The sequence below is a fragment of the Pieris brassicae genome, chromosome Z (assembly GCF_905147105.1).
Source record: "Pieris brassicae chromosome Z, ilPieBrab1.1, whole genome shotgun sequence".
Lineage (NCBI taxonomy): Eukaryota > Metazoa > Arthropoda > Insecta > Lepidoptera > Pieridae > Pieris > Pieris brassicae.
In genome coordinates this window covers 9,283,824-9,300,652 of record NC_059680.1, presented here as the reverse complement: position 1 = coordinate 9,300,652, position 16,829 = coordinate 9,283,824, and the positions used below count along the sequence as shown (strand labels likewise).

The window sequence follows — 16,829 nt, the reverse complement described above, 5'->3', positions numbered from 1 at the left end:
TGGCCGAATTTGAGACCTATCCAAGCAAATTAAATAGTGTGGTGGACTGGAGTCGCCCCAGGCAAGGCAATTTATTCATCGCTGGGGACCTCAACGCAAAGTCTGTTGCGTGGGGGTCCGTGTCCATGTTCGTTAAAACTGGACCCAACGTAGGCCCTTAGAAGAGGAGCGGGCAAAACTAGCAGTCATTGTTCAGGCTTGGTGCCCCAATAACTTTCGTGACACTATGACGTGCATATCCGACGTCGAGGTGCAGGGAAGCCCCTTGGACGTCACCGACAAAGTGTATTCTGGTAGTCGCTCACCCAACTACGAGCTGCCTCTACATCCGACTCTACATTAGGGCTCAAAGACGGCGTGTCGAAAGAGAAAGCCGAACGTACAGTACGTTCGGCTTTCTCTTTCCGCGTTCCGAGAGGTAAAAAGATCATGGTACTAGACACGCTAGAGCGAGGTTCCTGGAGGAGCACGTACCACATACTTATAAATAAAATGCACCCCTGGGCTCCACTTCTGACAGTGAATGTGGAGCCAGATCTGCAACAAGCTATGAGCGTCGAATACAACGAAACCATCCGTGAGATATCGTCCTCGGAATTAAAGACAGCAATAGAGACAAAGGAAACCGCTTCTTAAGGCGTGCACGGGTGACTTCTGGCTCTTACCCTCGGCTCTGGTCAAGACCAAGCTCATGGCGTGCGATCACAATGTCTCCTCACAGAATGCTTGGGAAAAGGTCACTTCCAGCTGTTTCGGCAGCTAGTGGCACAATGTAGTCGGGTTTGGGGTAGCACCAACATACCACCATTGTGGCGTTGTCGACGGCGCGCTCTACACTTTTAAAGACTGCCCAGCATAGAAGGTGGAAAAAGGTTTTTGACATATAGCAGGCGTGGTCATCGCGACGTCTCTCAAATGTTAAATTATGAAATTGCATTCAAAATCTATGAATAATTAAAGATAATATCACATACTGAATTGTGAAAAATAAAACAGCTATAAGGTATAATATAGTTTTATTACATACAAAGGAAAAACCTAGATGCACCTCAAAAAAACTTAATACAAATTACACTTGTTTAGGCATTTATTGCATGGTGAAAAGAAAGCAAATCGTTAACATATACAAATTGCGTTCATATAAAAAATTCATCAGCTGCTTATAAATATTGCTTAAATCTATATAAGTAGGTACAGTCAGCAGAATATACATGTAAACATTTAATACACAAATTAAGTCTTTAGAAAGCTTAATGCATGTTCGTGTGATTAGAATATGATTAATATAATGCTAGACAATCTAACATATTTAGTAAACACGAGTCTAATCTTATAATAATTTAACAATATACAAAACAATTGTTTAATACCAGAAAATACTTAAATCTATGTTAAATTATACATCAATAATATATATTAACCTTTTAGGTTTGGCCCTTAGATTTATGTAACTATTTCGTTATGAAATGATTATCTAATAGGCGTGATTAGCCTCCTGTGCCTGACAAATATCGTCGACAGTTTTATAACGATGCTATCTTTCACCGCACGCGCGAATATAAAATGCGCACATAGAAAGTCCAGTGGTGCAAAGCCAGGGTTCAAATCCATGACCTCAGAGATCAGAGTCACATGATGAAGAAACTAGGCCAGGTATTCTTAGAAAGCTTAAGAAATATATACATCAGGTGGAATGTACATACTGAATATTATATAATACTAGATCAAATAAAAATAGATTAAAAAATTTTTTTACGTCGCTCTATTATTGACGTTCGCATTTGGTTATGGTAAAGACACACGCACAAGTACGTATGTAGTCTATTTTTTTTAATTTCTAAAAATATTCTCTTGGATCAGTTTAGTCAATAGCAAAATAATTCTGGAGAAACTTTTCATTACAATATACTTAAAAAAATCAAATTCATAATTTAAAAAATCGTGTAACTAATGCCATATACACAAATAAAACCTATCTAAAATAAGAAATTCTAGACCTAAATTAAATAAGTTGTAGGCAATTAAATCAAAAAGAGTCGACTAATATGGATGCTCCTTGAATAATATATACACAGTGAGATAAAACAAAACCACTTACTATATTTGCAAGCTAAATTTAAGTGGAAACACGTTATAAAATATAACAAGGAGCAAATGATACATCGGTGAACATTACTATTGTTATAATAACAAATGGTATATGTCGGTGTAATGACGTTACTGTCAGCTGTCACTGTCTTTTAAGTCACAGAGCTTAGAAATGATCTACGTCAACGTCAAATCGGTTAACACCGATGAGTAATACTGTTAATATGAGTAGTTTGTTTGTTTGATTTGCCAACATTACTAGACTGTTCAATAGCAGCTCACAGAAACGTCACTCCAACATATATCTATTAAATATACGAATCACTACTAACAGAATTAATTATGGAAAATAATAATAAAAATAATAGATATCACTATTATGAGTATCAACGTCAGGTAGACTTTCTTCTTACGCAGCTTATTCTGAAATATTACAAATTTACAAAGATAAAGCATGTGAAATATTTTTTTTTTGTTAATGAATTTGTTATATCTCCTTCCATTAAAGATAGTTGAAAGTAAAAAATTGCTGAATACCGTAACATTCTAGTAATTAAGTATTTAATTGGCTTAAACTTTTAAATTATAGAGGAATAATTAGTATTTTTAAATTTTTGTAACAAATAAATAATTCAAATATACCTGCACAGCCAAAAGCCAAAATGCAAAACCGTGCGATACAGCATTGTTTATTAAAGTGTTATATAGACTTCTTTAGTTGTTATATTTTTTGTCATAGTAAAATTCAAACTGTTATAGTTTTAAACTATGGTTAATGTGACTAGAAAGCTTTCACACCACTTAATCACCAGCCGAGCTAAGCCTGGTTTAGCTTTTGCCATAAAACTTCACACAAAATCACTTTAAAAAAATATTATCTAAGAAATATATATACATAGTATACTCACACAATCAAGAAGTGCTAATAGGCTGATTTTAGATTTACATTTGTCTTACAAATAGATTTACAAGGCAAGCACATTCAAAGTAATTGGGGCTATTGGCACTGAAGGCTGACCTAGTAATTTGCATACTTTTACATAAGACATTAACTGATATACCTTATATGTAGCAGCGGTACTCAATTCCTGTGTTGCATTCTCGACATTTTGCAATGTACACTCTACATTGGATTCAATGGAGTCCACCACGGTACCTTGATCATGTATCATAGTTCCGAGGTCCTTGAAGATTTGGTTGACATCCATTATGTTACTCTATAAGGAAAATTCATGTTTTCATTACATTCTCCTAGTACAGCCATTATTTTAACACATGACAAAAGAAAGTAAATTATACAACAAACACCTATTCTTTCTTATGGAGATTTTCAGATTGAGTTTCTATTAACGAGCTAGATCTGGATAGTACCGAAATACTTTCATCCTTGAACATTTATAAGTCGAGCGGACCGGATGGTATCCCTCCAATTGTGCTGCGTTCTTGTGCTCCTGAGTTAGCTCCGGGCCTAATGCGCCTTTTCCGGTACCTGTACTCGCTCGGGACTGTCCCGAAGTGCTGGGAGACCGCTTCGATACACCCGATCCCTAAAAAAGGCGATCGCTCTGATCCGTCCAACTATCGCCCAATAGCTATAACCTCCTTGTTGTCCAAAATGGAATCCATTATTAGGCCAGCTCTTGAGGTATCTAGAGGGCCACCAGCTGATTAGCGATTATTAGTACTTCTTTCGTCGTGGTTGTTCGGCTGGTGACCGCTATACAAGAACCTTACACATAGATGGGCAGAGGCAATAGAGTCCAAGGGGGAGGCGCTAGCGGTTAGTTTGGACATAGCGAAAGCCTTCGATCGGGTGTGGCACTGCTCTCGAAGCTTCCAGCCTACGGGCTTCCCGAGAAATTATGCGACTGGATCTCCTTTAATTTCTGGCTGATCGGAGCATCAAGGTCGTCATCGAGCATGTTGCGACCTTAAATCGTGTGAACTGTGAACGCTGGGGCCCACAAGGCTGTATTCTATCCCCGACCCTGTTTCTTCTGCATATCAATGATATGTTGCAACTTGGCAATATTCATTGAATGCGGATGGCAGCAATGGGGATACTCTTTACACTGGCCGGGCAGGTATTTATACTTGGCGTTGTCATATCGAACGACGTTGATTTTCACGGTTATTTGGAGGGAAAGGCTAAAGTAGCCTCTAGCTTGATGCTTGATGAAAAGCTTGATGTGCTCAGCAAGGCAAGACGGTACTGAAATATTTCCGAACCAATTCGACTTCTTCAAGAAAAGAGCGTACCAATTCTTAAAAGGCAGGCAAAGCACTCGCGAGCCCTCTGGCTCTCTCCAACAGATTACCATTTTTTTCGAAATTTACAACAAGGGAAACAATTTACCTCTGATGGGGCAGTCCAAATCGTCTTCACAGATTTTATTGATTCCCGTCCGACTGGTTTTTTTAGTAAAGAGGTCAATGAACTACCCATGAGATGCCAAAAGTGCATAGAAAACAATGGTTCATACTTTGATTAATTAAATACATTATATTAAAAAAAAATCGACTTTTTGTGCCTCCTATACAAAACGCCAATTTCATATGTAAGGACCTAATATATTCATGAAAATGAGGGATTTTAAAGGGTTTATGAATATCCATATGTGGCATAGAGTAAACTGAAAAGGTAATTTACCTCCAATTGTCTTATATCACTCTCGCGCTGTTCAAGTTCCATAAGCTCTCGCTCTGACTGCATAGTCATTTGCTCCTGTTTCTTTGGTGGATCGCCTAATTCCAGTAATTCCTTGTTTCCACTACCTGCAAATGGTTTTCATTTAGATAACTAACGCATGGAGCAATTTTAGTTTTTTTAAACATGCAATTGGCTGGCTGTGCATTCAAACTGTTTTCCAATATTTACCACCATAGACCTTTGGGTCTACTAGACATCTGACAACTGGGTCAAGTTCTCTTGCACACAAAGGAAAATACAAATACAATACATGCAGCAATCTAGTACCAATACAGCAACATGCTACAATTTATCAAAACCAGGTTTTAATAAATAAGCTGCCAAATTTAGTTTTACCAATGTTAGGTAAGAATGAAAATAATATTTGATTTAGGGGAATATGTATTTAGTTCACGAAATTACTGAATAGCAAACAGGATTGTATACTTTGCAAGTTTGGTCAAAATTTATTGATTAATGATCTTGGATTTATTACATACCAACAGCAAACGGATCACCAATGTTAATATTCTGTGCTTTAACTTTTCTGATATCTTCTTTTGACTTTTGGGCTGCAGTTCTTTGGGTTGCCTATAAAACATTATGAATTCAAGATGTTATCAGCTAATAAGTTATTTAAGAATTTGTAAATTTCTATAATAAGGTCTGTAAAATATATGTCTGGTAGTGTGGCTCAAAATAAAAAGCAACAGCAATTTCATAATTAATTACTAATATACTGTCAAACATTATCATATTACACATTTTAAATAATACATATTAATAAATCTACATAATACTACAAAATTAAATATGTTTGACTAAAGAAAGATAATTATTAAATACCTGAAAAGCATTAAGTGTAGCCATATATTCATCACTTAGCCTGTCTTTGTTTAGCTTTTGATCTGGTTTATCCACAGGCATTTTCATTAGATCCATCAGCATGATTGAAGTATCTTTGGCAAGTTTTTGAGTGTAGTTTTGTATCTGACGCCTAAAAAACGTTTAAAAAATATATAATAGAACTATAACAAATGTTACAAACAGGTTTATATTTTAAGGTAGAACAAATTTAGTAGTAGTATAAATTGAAATAAAACAGTGGATTACTATAACTAATTATTATCCTAGTCAGAATAAAGATTATTTATTTCTATTATTGTCTATTCATAATCTGTTAATTTATCTACTGTAACTCTGTATTAACACTGTATAACTTTAATAATACAGTAACTTAAAATATTAGTCCTAAAATAAATGAATAAAGTAACAATAACCCTCCCTTATAGTGTTCTTTAGTGGATATTATTATCTATACTGTAATATTAATGATATAAATAGACTATAAATATGTAATAAACTGCCTTACAGCTGCTTTCGTAGTTCTTGTGAATCTTGCGGTGTTTGCAATTGATTAACCATTTTTGACATGGATGACACTATAAAAAACCACAGTGTTAAAAAGTTGAAGGTAATTTATTAATATCAATCATCATATTATGTTATTTTTTTTAACAAATAACAAGTACATTTACTATTTAGTTATAGATAATGAAATTTCTATGAATAACAAAAAAAAATCCCTTGTTCTGATGTATTGCTTTAAAGAAAAAATTAGTTCATGAAATGGCTCAAATCTCAATTGTGTGAAATCGAATTTTTAAAATTTTAATATAACTGGGGGTGGTTCTTTGTTATTAGAAACAAATGTCACAGCTTGTTGATTCAATATGCTATTTTCATGAGATTTCTTAGATAATAGTTATCCTTATCCCAAGTTTATACTTGGGATAAGGACACCAAATCTAATATGGATTGGATCTAATATAATATGGGGTGGTTTAAAAAAATTGGATTGAAAATAAGAAATGTATTAAAATATATATCATTGATAATAAACAGAAGAATTTTTGCAAAGTATTGTAATACCAATAGTTTGCCAAAATGATTTAGTTTTATAAAAAACAAAACTTACCATTTTGTGATATCTTCTTTATGTTGCTTCCAATTGTTGTTGACAATGTTTGAAATACATCATAATCATCGTCGGGTACACCCCCTTGATATGAACTGTTCATTTTGGTACTCTAGAAAATATGTTCCTTTCACGATATAAACTTAATGTAAAGATATAATAATATATATTTATATTTTCTTCTTTTGTGACGTTTAAATACAAGCAAACGCAACGAAGGTTTAATCACATTATAACTACTTAATCCGCAATATCGTTATGACTTATGACGTCTACTAAACAATGAATATTCAACATAATAGGTACTAGACGTACATTTTAGCTAATAATAATTAAAGATCATAAAATAATTAATTCTGAGACTTAAGAATAATATGTAATTTATTTATACTACAATACCTGCATTTTATATGTATCTAATAACGAATAATTATTGCCACAAAAACAATCCAGTTACAAAATCTTAAGGGCTCTGGAATAATACTTTTCGTAGTATACTTACATATTCTGCGTGATGTGTACGCGAAATATCGTTATTTTATTAAGAATTAGGGCGATAATATATATTTTAATATAATATGGACACGTTCCAATTTCTAGTTTTACTGTGGCTTTCAGTTTTCAGAAATTACTGTCGAGTGTCGACTGTTCGGCCATATAGGAATATTATCTATGGTTCCAACGACATCGAGCACTCACAGACAAAGAGGAGATACCAAAGTTATAGGTGTCACATTAATCAGTAATTATTGTCAATATTTTTGTGCTGTTACGCCTAATGCTAATTTGCTAGACTAGGTGAGCTCTTAGCATTCCTTTATTGTTTGTTAATCAATCCTAAAGAATCTATTTTAAACATTATCTGTCACTCAAAGCCTTGGCCTTGGGATTTGGCTTGCAAACGTTTGCCAGTGCTTGCCGACATATTGTCGTTGTATAACAATAATCGATATCTATTGTAATATCAAAGACAATTTTATTTTGAATAGATTGAAAACGTTTACATAATAATAAATCTACCGAAAATTGTAGCTATAGTGGAATGGTGAGACTGATAAGCAGAAATCCATGATATCTAAGGATAAATTCAAGATTAAATCATTGCCAAGTTTTGCTAAAATTTATTTCACACTATTACAATGTATACAGTCTAGTGTAAATATGTTTTTGTATTGTTTCATATTTCGAATCCAAATCATGAAATCTTTAATAGGTATCAATAATATTAAAACCAATGAGCGTTTGTAGTGTTTAGCTGTAATCAATATCACATACTACTTGCAACTAGATGTGCTTTACTTAATTGTATAGAAATAAGTTATTGAAGTAGCGTAGGTAGCGTAGGCTTTAGGGCGTTTGCCGTAACTATAGTAACATATATATATATATATATATTATAGACATATATATGTCCATAATGCGTCTGAGTAGCACCTCGTACGACTACCCAAACAGTTGAGACGTAAAGTGATTTAAAACTTAATTTCATTATTTGTATATCTTTAGTAAATGATTAAAACCGCGATGGCAATTTAAAGATCTAAATATAACTTTAATTTTTTTTTAAATTTTCATGTCCAAATACATAACTACCTATTACTATCGGTAGGATATAAAAAGGTGTGCATTGAAAATGATATAACGACTATTAATTTGCATGTCGCTTGTACTTGTGCGACGTTATAAATTTTTAATATATGGCGTATCAATTCGAAGCGTTTCGATTATTTGGTGGTTATATGCGCAAGCGTGATCTCTAAAGTTCCATCACATTCAAATTCCAAACTTTGTAACATCTGTTTCACTCGGTCACTACTCTATGCGAACGACATAGAATAAAAATACGACGGATCTCAAAATACCGAAACGATTAATCGACGGTTTGTTCCTGCGAAATATGAAATCTTATGCGATCTAGCGCTGTATGTTGTAATATTTTAGGGTTTAATAATCTATAATAATACAGCGTATAAATATAGGTGTTTTTCAAATACTTTACTACTAAAAGAAATATTAGCCACAGTTAGTATTTAGAGCTCTTTCCTTTATATATTAAAAAAAATTGTAATCTATAGATATATATATATATATATATATATATATATTTAAATATATTTCCTATGTTGACCTAAGATCCAAATTCCCAAAGCCAACGTCAAAATTTGTAATTAACATAATTAACTTTTAATTTAACAATTATTTGTCTACTTACTTTAATTGTCTCTGGCATACCATTGATTTGTCTGTTTCCTTTAATTGTCTTTGGCAATGTAGACTACTATAACCATAGTGTCAGTCCCTTATTCACTGTATTGAGATTTGTTTTCGTGTCTTATTATCATATACGTTGTAAGTAGTTAAGTATCTAGTACTTATCTTATTCTAAAATAGCTAAAAAATGTTTTTTTCACAATTATTTCTTAGGCAAAATATTATGTATAGTTTCTATATTCGTTACAATTGACGATCCATTTTTATTATAATAGGCAGGACCACCCGCTTCTAGATTTCGTGTAGATTTATTAAAAATTTTGATTTATAGATTTTGTGCATTAATTTTGATCGCTTGTGATATTAAATTACTGTTATTAATATCCAGGGAACAACAACTTTAACATATTTTACATATATACGTTTCGATGTCCTGAAAATGAACGAAGACAGCGCATGGTATTTTTGAATTTAGAACAGAAAGAGCAGAAGACATTTTTATTTCTATACAGGTATATTGTCTAGTGTCTACTTATTGCCTATGATTTACGGTATTGAGAAAGGCTTCATATATAAATGTTTCAAAATTTCTCAGTTCACTTGACTCAGTGAAAAATGGATCCATCAATTTATTTACCATATAGTCCACCATCTCTGCCACAGGAGTCAAAGTTAATGACATATATGGTGAGTTACATTTTTGAATTTATTTTTAAATTAAGATTCTATTCTATCAAGTACTTGTTGTTTTAGAACCGGAACAATATTTCTACTCCTACAAGATCTTTAAATCAGTCATATAATAAACTCACGTTGGAGTCTTCTCCGCCATCTGCTAGAAAGGTAAGTGTTGTAATGCGCTGATACATATAATTAAATAAAAAGTTATGACAAAATTATAGATTTTTATTTTATTAACATAAATTTTCAATAGGTTTATGTTGGAGAATGCATTCCAATCAAATACTATACATCGGTAGCAATGCTTCCAGAATCACCATCAAATACACCACCTCACCTACCTGCTCCGCAAATCCATCAGGTATGTTACAAATCAACTATTAATAACTTATTAAACATGTTTTCAATATCTAGAATAGCAATTGAATGCATTCATGTGTGACAATTTTTTATTTATTTCTTTTTTATCGCCACATAATAACTAAAAGAATTTTGTTTTAAATTTAGTTATTAATTAATATCATAAAATATTGTATGAAAATTGTGTATGCATTGAAACAAAATGTGGTGGTTCTATCTATTATTTTCTTACAGGAAAATGTTGGTGGTACAACATATTTCTATCCCACAAATGATGTGAATGTGTCTCTCAATTCATCAGGTGGACTTAATTCATCTGGTTTGATAGGTAACTATGCTTGATTGATATCATAAATAATACATTTGTAACTCATTAAGATACATTTTCTTGATTTTAAAAGTCAGCTTTTAATCATATTAATTTTTTATTATTCACAGGTGGATCAGAACATAACATGGCTGTCCCTTCCATGGCATATCCACAAATGTATGCACCTATACCTGCATCACCAATACAGGGTCAGTGACTTTCTCCAATATTTCACTCTTACTCTATTTATTATCAGGGTGTCTTAATTCACATTTCTTTTTTAAATCCACTTGTTTTATTTTTTTACTCGACTAGTGCAATTGTAGATGTTTAAACTATTCTTCATATCACATTCATGTTTATAGAATGTTCTGACAACATTGTGAATGTTTCATTGCTACATATTTTTTTAAATTCACTATTAACTGTCAATTTTTTTTTCACTTTATAAAAATAATTTAAAGAACATTTTATTAAGTACTTGTGATCCAGACCAGCCTTAATGTGTCTAAAAGTAAATTGACTTAAAGGGATTTTCTTTGATGATGATCCCCGCCTATGCCAATCTCATTGTGCGGGGATCGAAGGTGCAGCATACTACGCTCCTTGGAGCATCTTAACATTCCCAGGTTAAAATAATAATTACTATTCTATTAATCAACATATGATCTTATTGACCAAGTGTAAAGGCTATATTTTATAGCATGGTATGGATGTATTTTATTGCCAGTTAAATTGCAAGTTGTCTAAAGTTACACCTAATTAGTTAGTTAGAAAATTACATCTATTTAGTTTTTAGAAATTGTTAGTGACATATTTCATAATGGCTGGGAATCATGACTTTGGAAAAGGCTAGTTTTTTAATAATTTGCATTACTTTTAATTTAGCCATAGTACTTTCACAAGCTAGTATGGTAATTTAGCATGAAATATCCTAGTCTGGCATATTATATACTCTGATGTTGCAAAGTAGCAAAAATTATATAAGTTATATGATACATTTTTATTCAATATGTTTTCTCCTTGAAATTGTCATTATTTAATAAATACAATGTTGGAATATTAAAAAAGAAATCAACTATTGCTGATTTTTAAGAAAATTGATTGTTATAAACATATTTTACAACTATCAATAGTTACACAACAATTATAATTTTTAATTTTTGTAAGCAGGCTTGGGTGATACATTTTACATGCCTGAACAAATTCGCTCTGAGATGCAGCAAATAGCTCAAGATCCATACACACAACCAAATACTCGCCAATGTCAAAGTGAGTAGACAAAAAATTTATGATTATTTAACATTGTTTATGTAAAATAAAATGGAATTCTAAAATTAATTTGATCTTGCAGATTTACCCAATAGCCTGGAGGATTATACAGAATTATTACCGCTGGAAGAGTTATCCCCACATTCAAATACCACATCGTTTCGAGCCACTCATAGGATCCATGGTGATCAATATGCTTTGCGTCGTTTGCACTCATATGGGACTGTGCCATCTAAGCGGTTTCAATCATGGAAACAGATTGATCATCCTAATATAATACGTCTCAATCATTGGTTTACAACAAGAGCATTCGGAGACCACTGTAAGTATCTTTAACTAACAACTTAAGTGTGTGAGTACCCTTTTAAAACTCCAGTGAGTATGGTTATTTTGTCTTAGGGATTTTTAACAGATTTAAAAGACTGATTCATAAATCATAATCTTTAATTATATAAATTAATACATACAGTGGTAAATCAAAAATTACAAGCCATAATTCTGTTCTAACTCATCAGAAATAAGTCATTGTTTAACAAGTTATAAATATAGAATGATGTTTTTTTAACAGCCATGGTGATTGTCTATGATTATCACCCAGCATCAGTTACTCTGATGCAAAGATACCTGGATAGTCGGACCCCGGGTAGCAATGCTGCTGCCAATGGTTCATACCATGATCCTTTCTCTTCTGATCCAGATGCCCCTAGGCCCTACACACACCAGGTAGAAAAGCTGTACCCAATCAGTATACATAATATGCACGTTGCTTAAACATACAACATCAATTCGAATTTGAGTATAATTCCTTTATTGAATGACTAAAAAATTTAAATTCTTATATCAACAATTAAATTATAGAAAAATGCGATGTTACGAGCTGTGGCTGGTGGCTCTCTACTCCCTGAGGCTGTCTTGTGGAGTATCCTTGTCCAACTAACTGCTGGTTTACGAGCCATTCATGCAGCTGGTCTTGCTTGCAGGTGACATTTCTGACGAGTGTTGTGGACAGACAATAATCTCTGTCCGATTCTGACACTTGCAGTCTCTACAAAATAAACGAATTCAATTTATTTACCCCAGAAGTTCTGAGGTACCGATTAACATATTCAGTTTAACACTTCATTCACAAGAGTTGTGTTGTCCATTACTTGAAAATGATATTTTTTAAGTTAATTTTTTCAATGTTTTTAGTCTTTATCATCGATTTTCTGTTTAATATATATATTTTATACATTTTGTATAGAAAATAAGATTAAAATATATATATTTCGGAGTAAAAGTAAAAAAACTCCATCAATAACTTATAAAATTTTAAAAAAATCTGTCTAATATTATGTTTTCTTGGCTTCGGTTATTTTAGTTTTACATAACAATTTGTTTGCAACTTTAGAACATTGGACCCAACTAAAGTTTTGACAATGGGATGCAGAATCCGCATCGCTTGGTGCGGTGTGGCAGATGCATTGCATGCTAATGAAATTGATATAAATCAGGTATGTTAAAATGTGATAATTGAAATGATCCATAGTAAATTTAAATATTTAAATAATTTATGGTCTATTTCTGTTTCACAGATTATTGTCAGTAAATCGATTTTTTTTATAAACGTTTTTAAAAATGGAACTACAATTTATCTTACATTAGGCTGTTAACTGCTTTGTGGTAATGCCATTGCTTAATATAAGTACATTTTCCTCCAGCTCATGTTCAAAGATTGTGAAAATTTAACTTAATTTATTTATATATTAATTAACAAAATTAAAAATATTTAATAATTTGGCGACACTTAGGCTCAGCAAGACGATTTGACAGCCTTGGGCAGGCTTACGCTGGCACTCGCATGTCGCACTATTCACTGCGACAACTTGCCCTTGTCCATAGAACTTGTGTCTAGGACCTACTCTGTGGATCTCAAAAACCTAATTATGTAAGTAATTTACTTCATAAAACATCTCTCAAATTTATGATTACTCCATAGTTATAGTTGATATTTCAACAAATAATAATTCGGATTTTCTTATATTCTATTTATTTTATGGTACTGTATACATGTTACGCAGCAGGAATAATATTTTATAGGCAAATAGCTCATGAGAGACTTTAATACATGATGTATCAATTTCTATATAGATTGTAGATTTTGATATTAATGTTTTAATAGGTCTTATCAAAAATGTTTGTTTTAGTAAAATTAAAAATGTTATAATGATACTGTAATTTTTAGTTATTTACTGTCAGCACCGCGCCGCTCCGTTACAGATCTCATGCCAATGATTGGAGCTAGGTTCTACACTCAGGTAACATTATTTATTTTAATCGGCGAATATTTATAAAATGTGTATAAACTAATTTCTTAGATATTGCTGAAGCGCTATTATGTATCACTAAATTAAGTTAAAAATTTATTTTTTCCCCACAGGAGCTATGCTTCGCGATATCTTTATGACTCTCAGTCGAAATAAAATGTTTTTTGATGCACAAACACCTATTTTGTATTTCGAAACAAACCAACTGTCGTTTCAGTTGTACCAACAAAATACTATTCAATATCTGAGTTATTCAGCTTTAACTAACGAATTTTGATCCAATTAAAATATGATTCTGTATTGAACAATATTTTAAATGTGATATTCACAGCCTTTTATTATAAGACAAGACTAAAATCACATGTTTTTAACATAATATTCGACAATTTTATTATTTTAGGTAACCTAAAACTAAATGTTTGATATTTGCATTATTTTAATTTCGTCTAAAGCACTATTTATGAAGAGACATATGACGTTAAAATGGTGTAATTAAACTGATTTGAAATTTTGTTGTTTTTATCCTTATTGTAGGTGGAAGCATTTGAACGACGAACTGATATTTTGGAGAGTCATCTTGCTAGGGAGTTGGATAATGGACGGATGCTGCGTTTGTTGATGAAAATATGTTTTATTATTGAACGTCCCGAGTATGTATACCAAATACATCTATTTAAAAAAATTTAGACAATTTTCTTTGTAATTTTTGGTGATTTCTTTATCTTTTTTCTAATTAATATGTAAATTTTAATGATTTTTATCGGATTATCTATTAAATATCTTCTGTGCTCAATGTTCATGCCATAAAATATGACTATCTGTTTCACGTCAATATCCTTAATCAAATAAATAAACTTAAATCTTTTGTAAATAAATACCTGAAACATTTTTTTAAATTAATGTTTATAACACCGTAATGTTTTCCTTAAAAATAACCTACTTTATTGTTTGCGTGAGAGAGAAAAACAGTTCACCTAAAATCTAAATATAATTTATTATGAACGTCAATAAGAAAATTTATTGCCAGGATTTGCCTCAAAAATATTGCTGCACTGCGGAATTATGTATTCAACAGAATTATGTAAATTTAATGTGAAATTTACTTTGGACTTTAGTTATTCAGAGTCATGCACTTGCGAAAATCGTCAAATTGAATATTATAGTAACTATTTATTTGTGTTTGGATAATTTGATCAGAAGTGGAAATTCTCTTATTAAACGAAAGAACGAAACAAACATCGTGAATTAATATTTCAAATGTATGGCTCAGTTTGTACAGTAGTTTTGTGTTAGTATTTTTTTATATTATTATTATTGTTGTAATCAAGGCCATTTGTATCAGTTTCTCGGTAACAAAGATTAGTAGCAAATCGTTTTAATTAATTTCCTATTTCCTTCACTTTTGTACTGTCTTTCTGATCCATAAATAATGATTTCATATCCTAAAAATATTACGTTACAGTTTTGTTCTCTAATAATAAATACTAAACAATTACTTTTTTCCAGGTTCAATAGAGACCATAAATGGGCAGAGACAGGAAACAGATACTTGCTTAAACTGTTTCGTGATTATTTATTCCACTCGGTGACTACTGAGGGTCGACCATGGCTTGATTTATCTCATGTCTCGAACTGTCTCAACCAGCTTGACAGTGGCACTGAGATTCAGGTATTTATTACTCGAACATTAAAAAATTTCCAAATGTAAACTTAAATTTGTTTTAGGTAGTAATGGGTGTCATGTCATAGGTCTTAGGTTTAAATTATGAAAGTTAATGAAATAGGGCTATATCAATATGTTGTGTATCTCTAGGTGGGTTTGATGACACGCGATGAAGGAAGCGTTTTGCTGGTCACTTACGCCGAGTTAAAACACTGCTTGGACCAAGCTTTTGCTGAACTGATGCAAGTCACCCCTCCCAGCCCATAGCCTTTTATGTCAGGGTCAGAGAACTGCTTCGAATGCAGACAAATGGCCCCGATACTGCCCTACCAGACCTGGTACATTTATGGATAATTTATTTGAAAATTTACATAATTTACACGGTATATTGTTCAATGTCATTTGGACGTTTTAAAAAAATGTATAATTTTAATGTTTATTCCAATGAATTTTATTTTTCTTATATAGTTTATATATGATATTTTTTTTAACTGCATGTAGAGATGTTGTATTAATAATGTATTTGATATACGACGATAATAGTGGATTGGTATAAACATATCCTACTGAATGCAATAGAATATAAAACATGATCTCATGTCTAGATTTCAAGAAATATATGTTTTATTATATACATCCCCGTGTCTGAATATTGTATAGGTGCCGGAAGATTTCCATAGCCGCCTGAACAAACGCCACAAACATTCCATGTTGGTCAAACCAGATCGAACATACGATGATGTTTGTAAGAATTTTATTTATAGATTGTTCACAAGTTTTATCATCCGTAGTTGTAAGTTTTAATTTTCATTGATAAAAGTTGATGTATTGTAGTAAAACAGTTATTGCAGTTTACTCTTGTAGTCTAACTTATATCCCAAGTTTGGATAAATTTGTCATTTTATGATATCTATGTAGTAGTGGATATGTGTATATTTCTCTTTTAAATAAAGGCATCAAATAAAAATGTTTTTCACTGCTTTAACTCCATTTTACTAAATATAAATGTATTCAGCCTAACCAATAAGATTTATTGGCATGCCATTACTCGACGCAAATAGGTGAGAAGTGTTCTGAATCACAACCCACTTTAAGGAATACATTTAGATTTGAATTGAGAAAAAACAACATTGACCTACATTATTCATAAAAAATATTCTTGAGAGACAAACTTATGTCTCACATTATGTTAATGCTATGATCAAGAGGCAACTGCGTCAGACTTAAATCTTTTGGTACAAAAAAGATTGAAAGACAGTTAATTGTAATAA

General features: G+C 32.0%; 2 protein-coding genes across 4 annotated transcripts; one reads left to right on the top strand and one right to left on the bottom strand.

Annotated features, from left to right (window-relative positions):
• Positions 1–1,005: 1,005 nt before the first annotated feature.
• On the bottom strand, positions 1,006–7,430 carry LOC123718386 (syntaxin-7). The gene is made up of 8 exons (XM_045674802.1): positions 7,258–7,430; positions 6,756–6,867; positions 6,150–6,219; positions 5,624–5,774; positions 5,278–5,368; positions 4,739–4,863; positions 3,150–3,305; positions 1,006–2,511 (listed from the first exon to the last, which is right to left on the bottom strand). Exons 2-8 carry the CDS (start codon positions 6,856–6,858, stop codon positions 2,425–2,427), a joined length of 783 nt encoding a protein of 260 aa, XP_045530758.1. The 5' UTR covers positions 6,859–6,867; positions 7,258–7,430; the 3' UTR covers positions 1,006–2,424.
• Positions 7,431–7,470: 40 nt separating this feature from the next.
• Positions 7,471–16,518, top strand: LOC123718384 (PAN2-PAN3 deadenylation complex subunit PAN3). Of its 3 annotated transcripts, none has more exons than XM_045674797.1 (17): positions 7,471–7,553; positions 9,355–9,478; positions 9,562–9,653; positions 9,720–9,809; positions 9,901–10,008; positions 10,242–10,335; positions 10,446–10,526; positions 11,491–11,589; positions 11,672–11,911; positions 12,158–12,312; positions 12,448–12,569; positions 12,980–13,082; positions 13,380–13,516; positions 13,814–13,886; positions 14,430–14,545; positions 15,402–15,564; positions 15,709–16,518. In XM_045674797.1, exons 3-17 carry the CDS (start codon positions 9,582–9,584, stop codon positions 15,823–15,825), a joined length of 1,770 nt encoding a protein of 589 aa, XP_045530753.1. In that variant the 5' UTR covers positions 7,471–7,553; positions 9,355–9,478; positions 9,562–9,581; the 3' UTR covers positions 15,826–16,518. The 3 variants fall into 3 exon arrangements, with proteins under 3 accessions (XP_045530753.1, XP_045530751.1, XP_045530752.1); XM_045674795.1 differs by lacking the exon at positions 7,471–7,553 and adding an exon at positions 9,033–9,104; XM_045674796.1 differs by lacking the exon at positions 7,471–7,553 and adding an exon at positions 9,067–9,111.
• The last annotated feature ends 311 nt before the right edge of the window (positions 16,519–16,829 follow it).

What these genes read in the sequence shown, in the direction of transcription:
- LOC123718386 (XM_045674802.1), bottom strand. Translation starts at nt 6,858, where the DNA reads ATGAACAGTTCATATCAAGGGGGTGTACCCGACGATGATTATGATGTA. An exon ending in TGGTGATCCGTTTGCTGTTG is followed by an intron (nt 4,864 to 5,277) that starts GTATGTAATAAA and finishes AACCATTTGCAG; the next exon opens with GTAGTGGAAACAAGGAATTA. An exon ending in GTGATATAAGACAATTGGAG is followed by an intron (nt 3,306 to 4,738) that starts GTAAATTACCTT and finishes TTTTCCTTATAG; the next exon opens with AGTAACATAATGGATGTCAA.
- LOC123718384 (XM_045674797.1), top strand. Translation starts at nt 9,582, where the DNA reads ATGGATCCATCAATTTATTTACCATATAGTCCACCATCTCTGCCACAG. An exon ending in CTCCGCCATCTGCTAGAAAG is followed by an intron (nt 9,810 to 9,900) that starts GTAAGTGTTGTA and finishes AATTTTCAATAG; the next exon opens with GTTTATGTTGGAGAATGCAT. An exon ending in AAGAGCATTCGGAGACCACT is followed by an intron (nt 11,912 to 12,157) that starts GTAAGTATCTTT and finishes TTTTTTTAACAG; the next exon opens with CCATGGTGATTGTCTATGAT.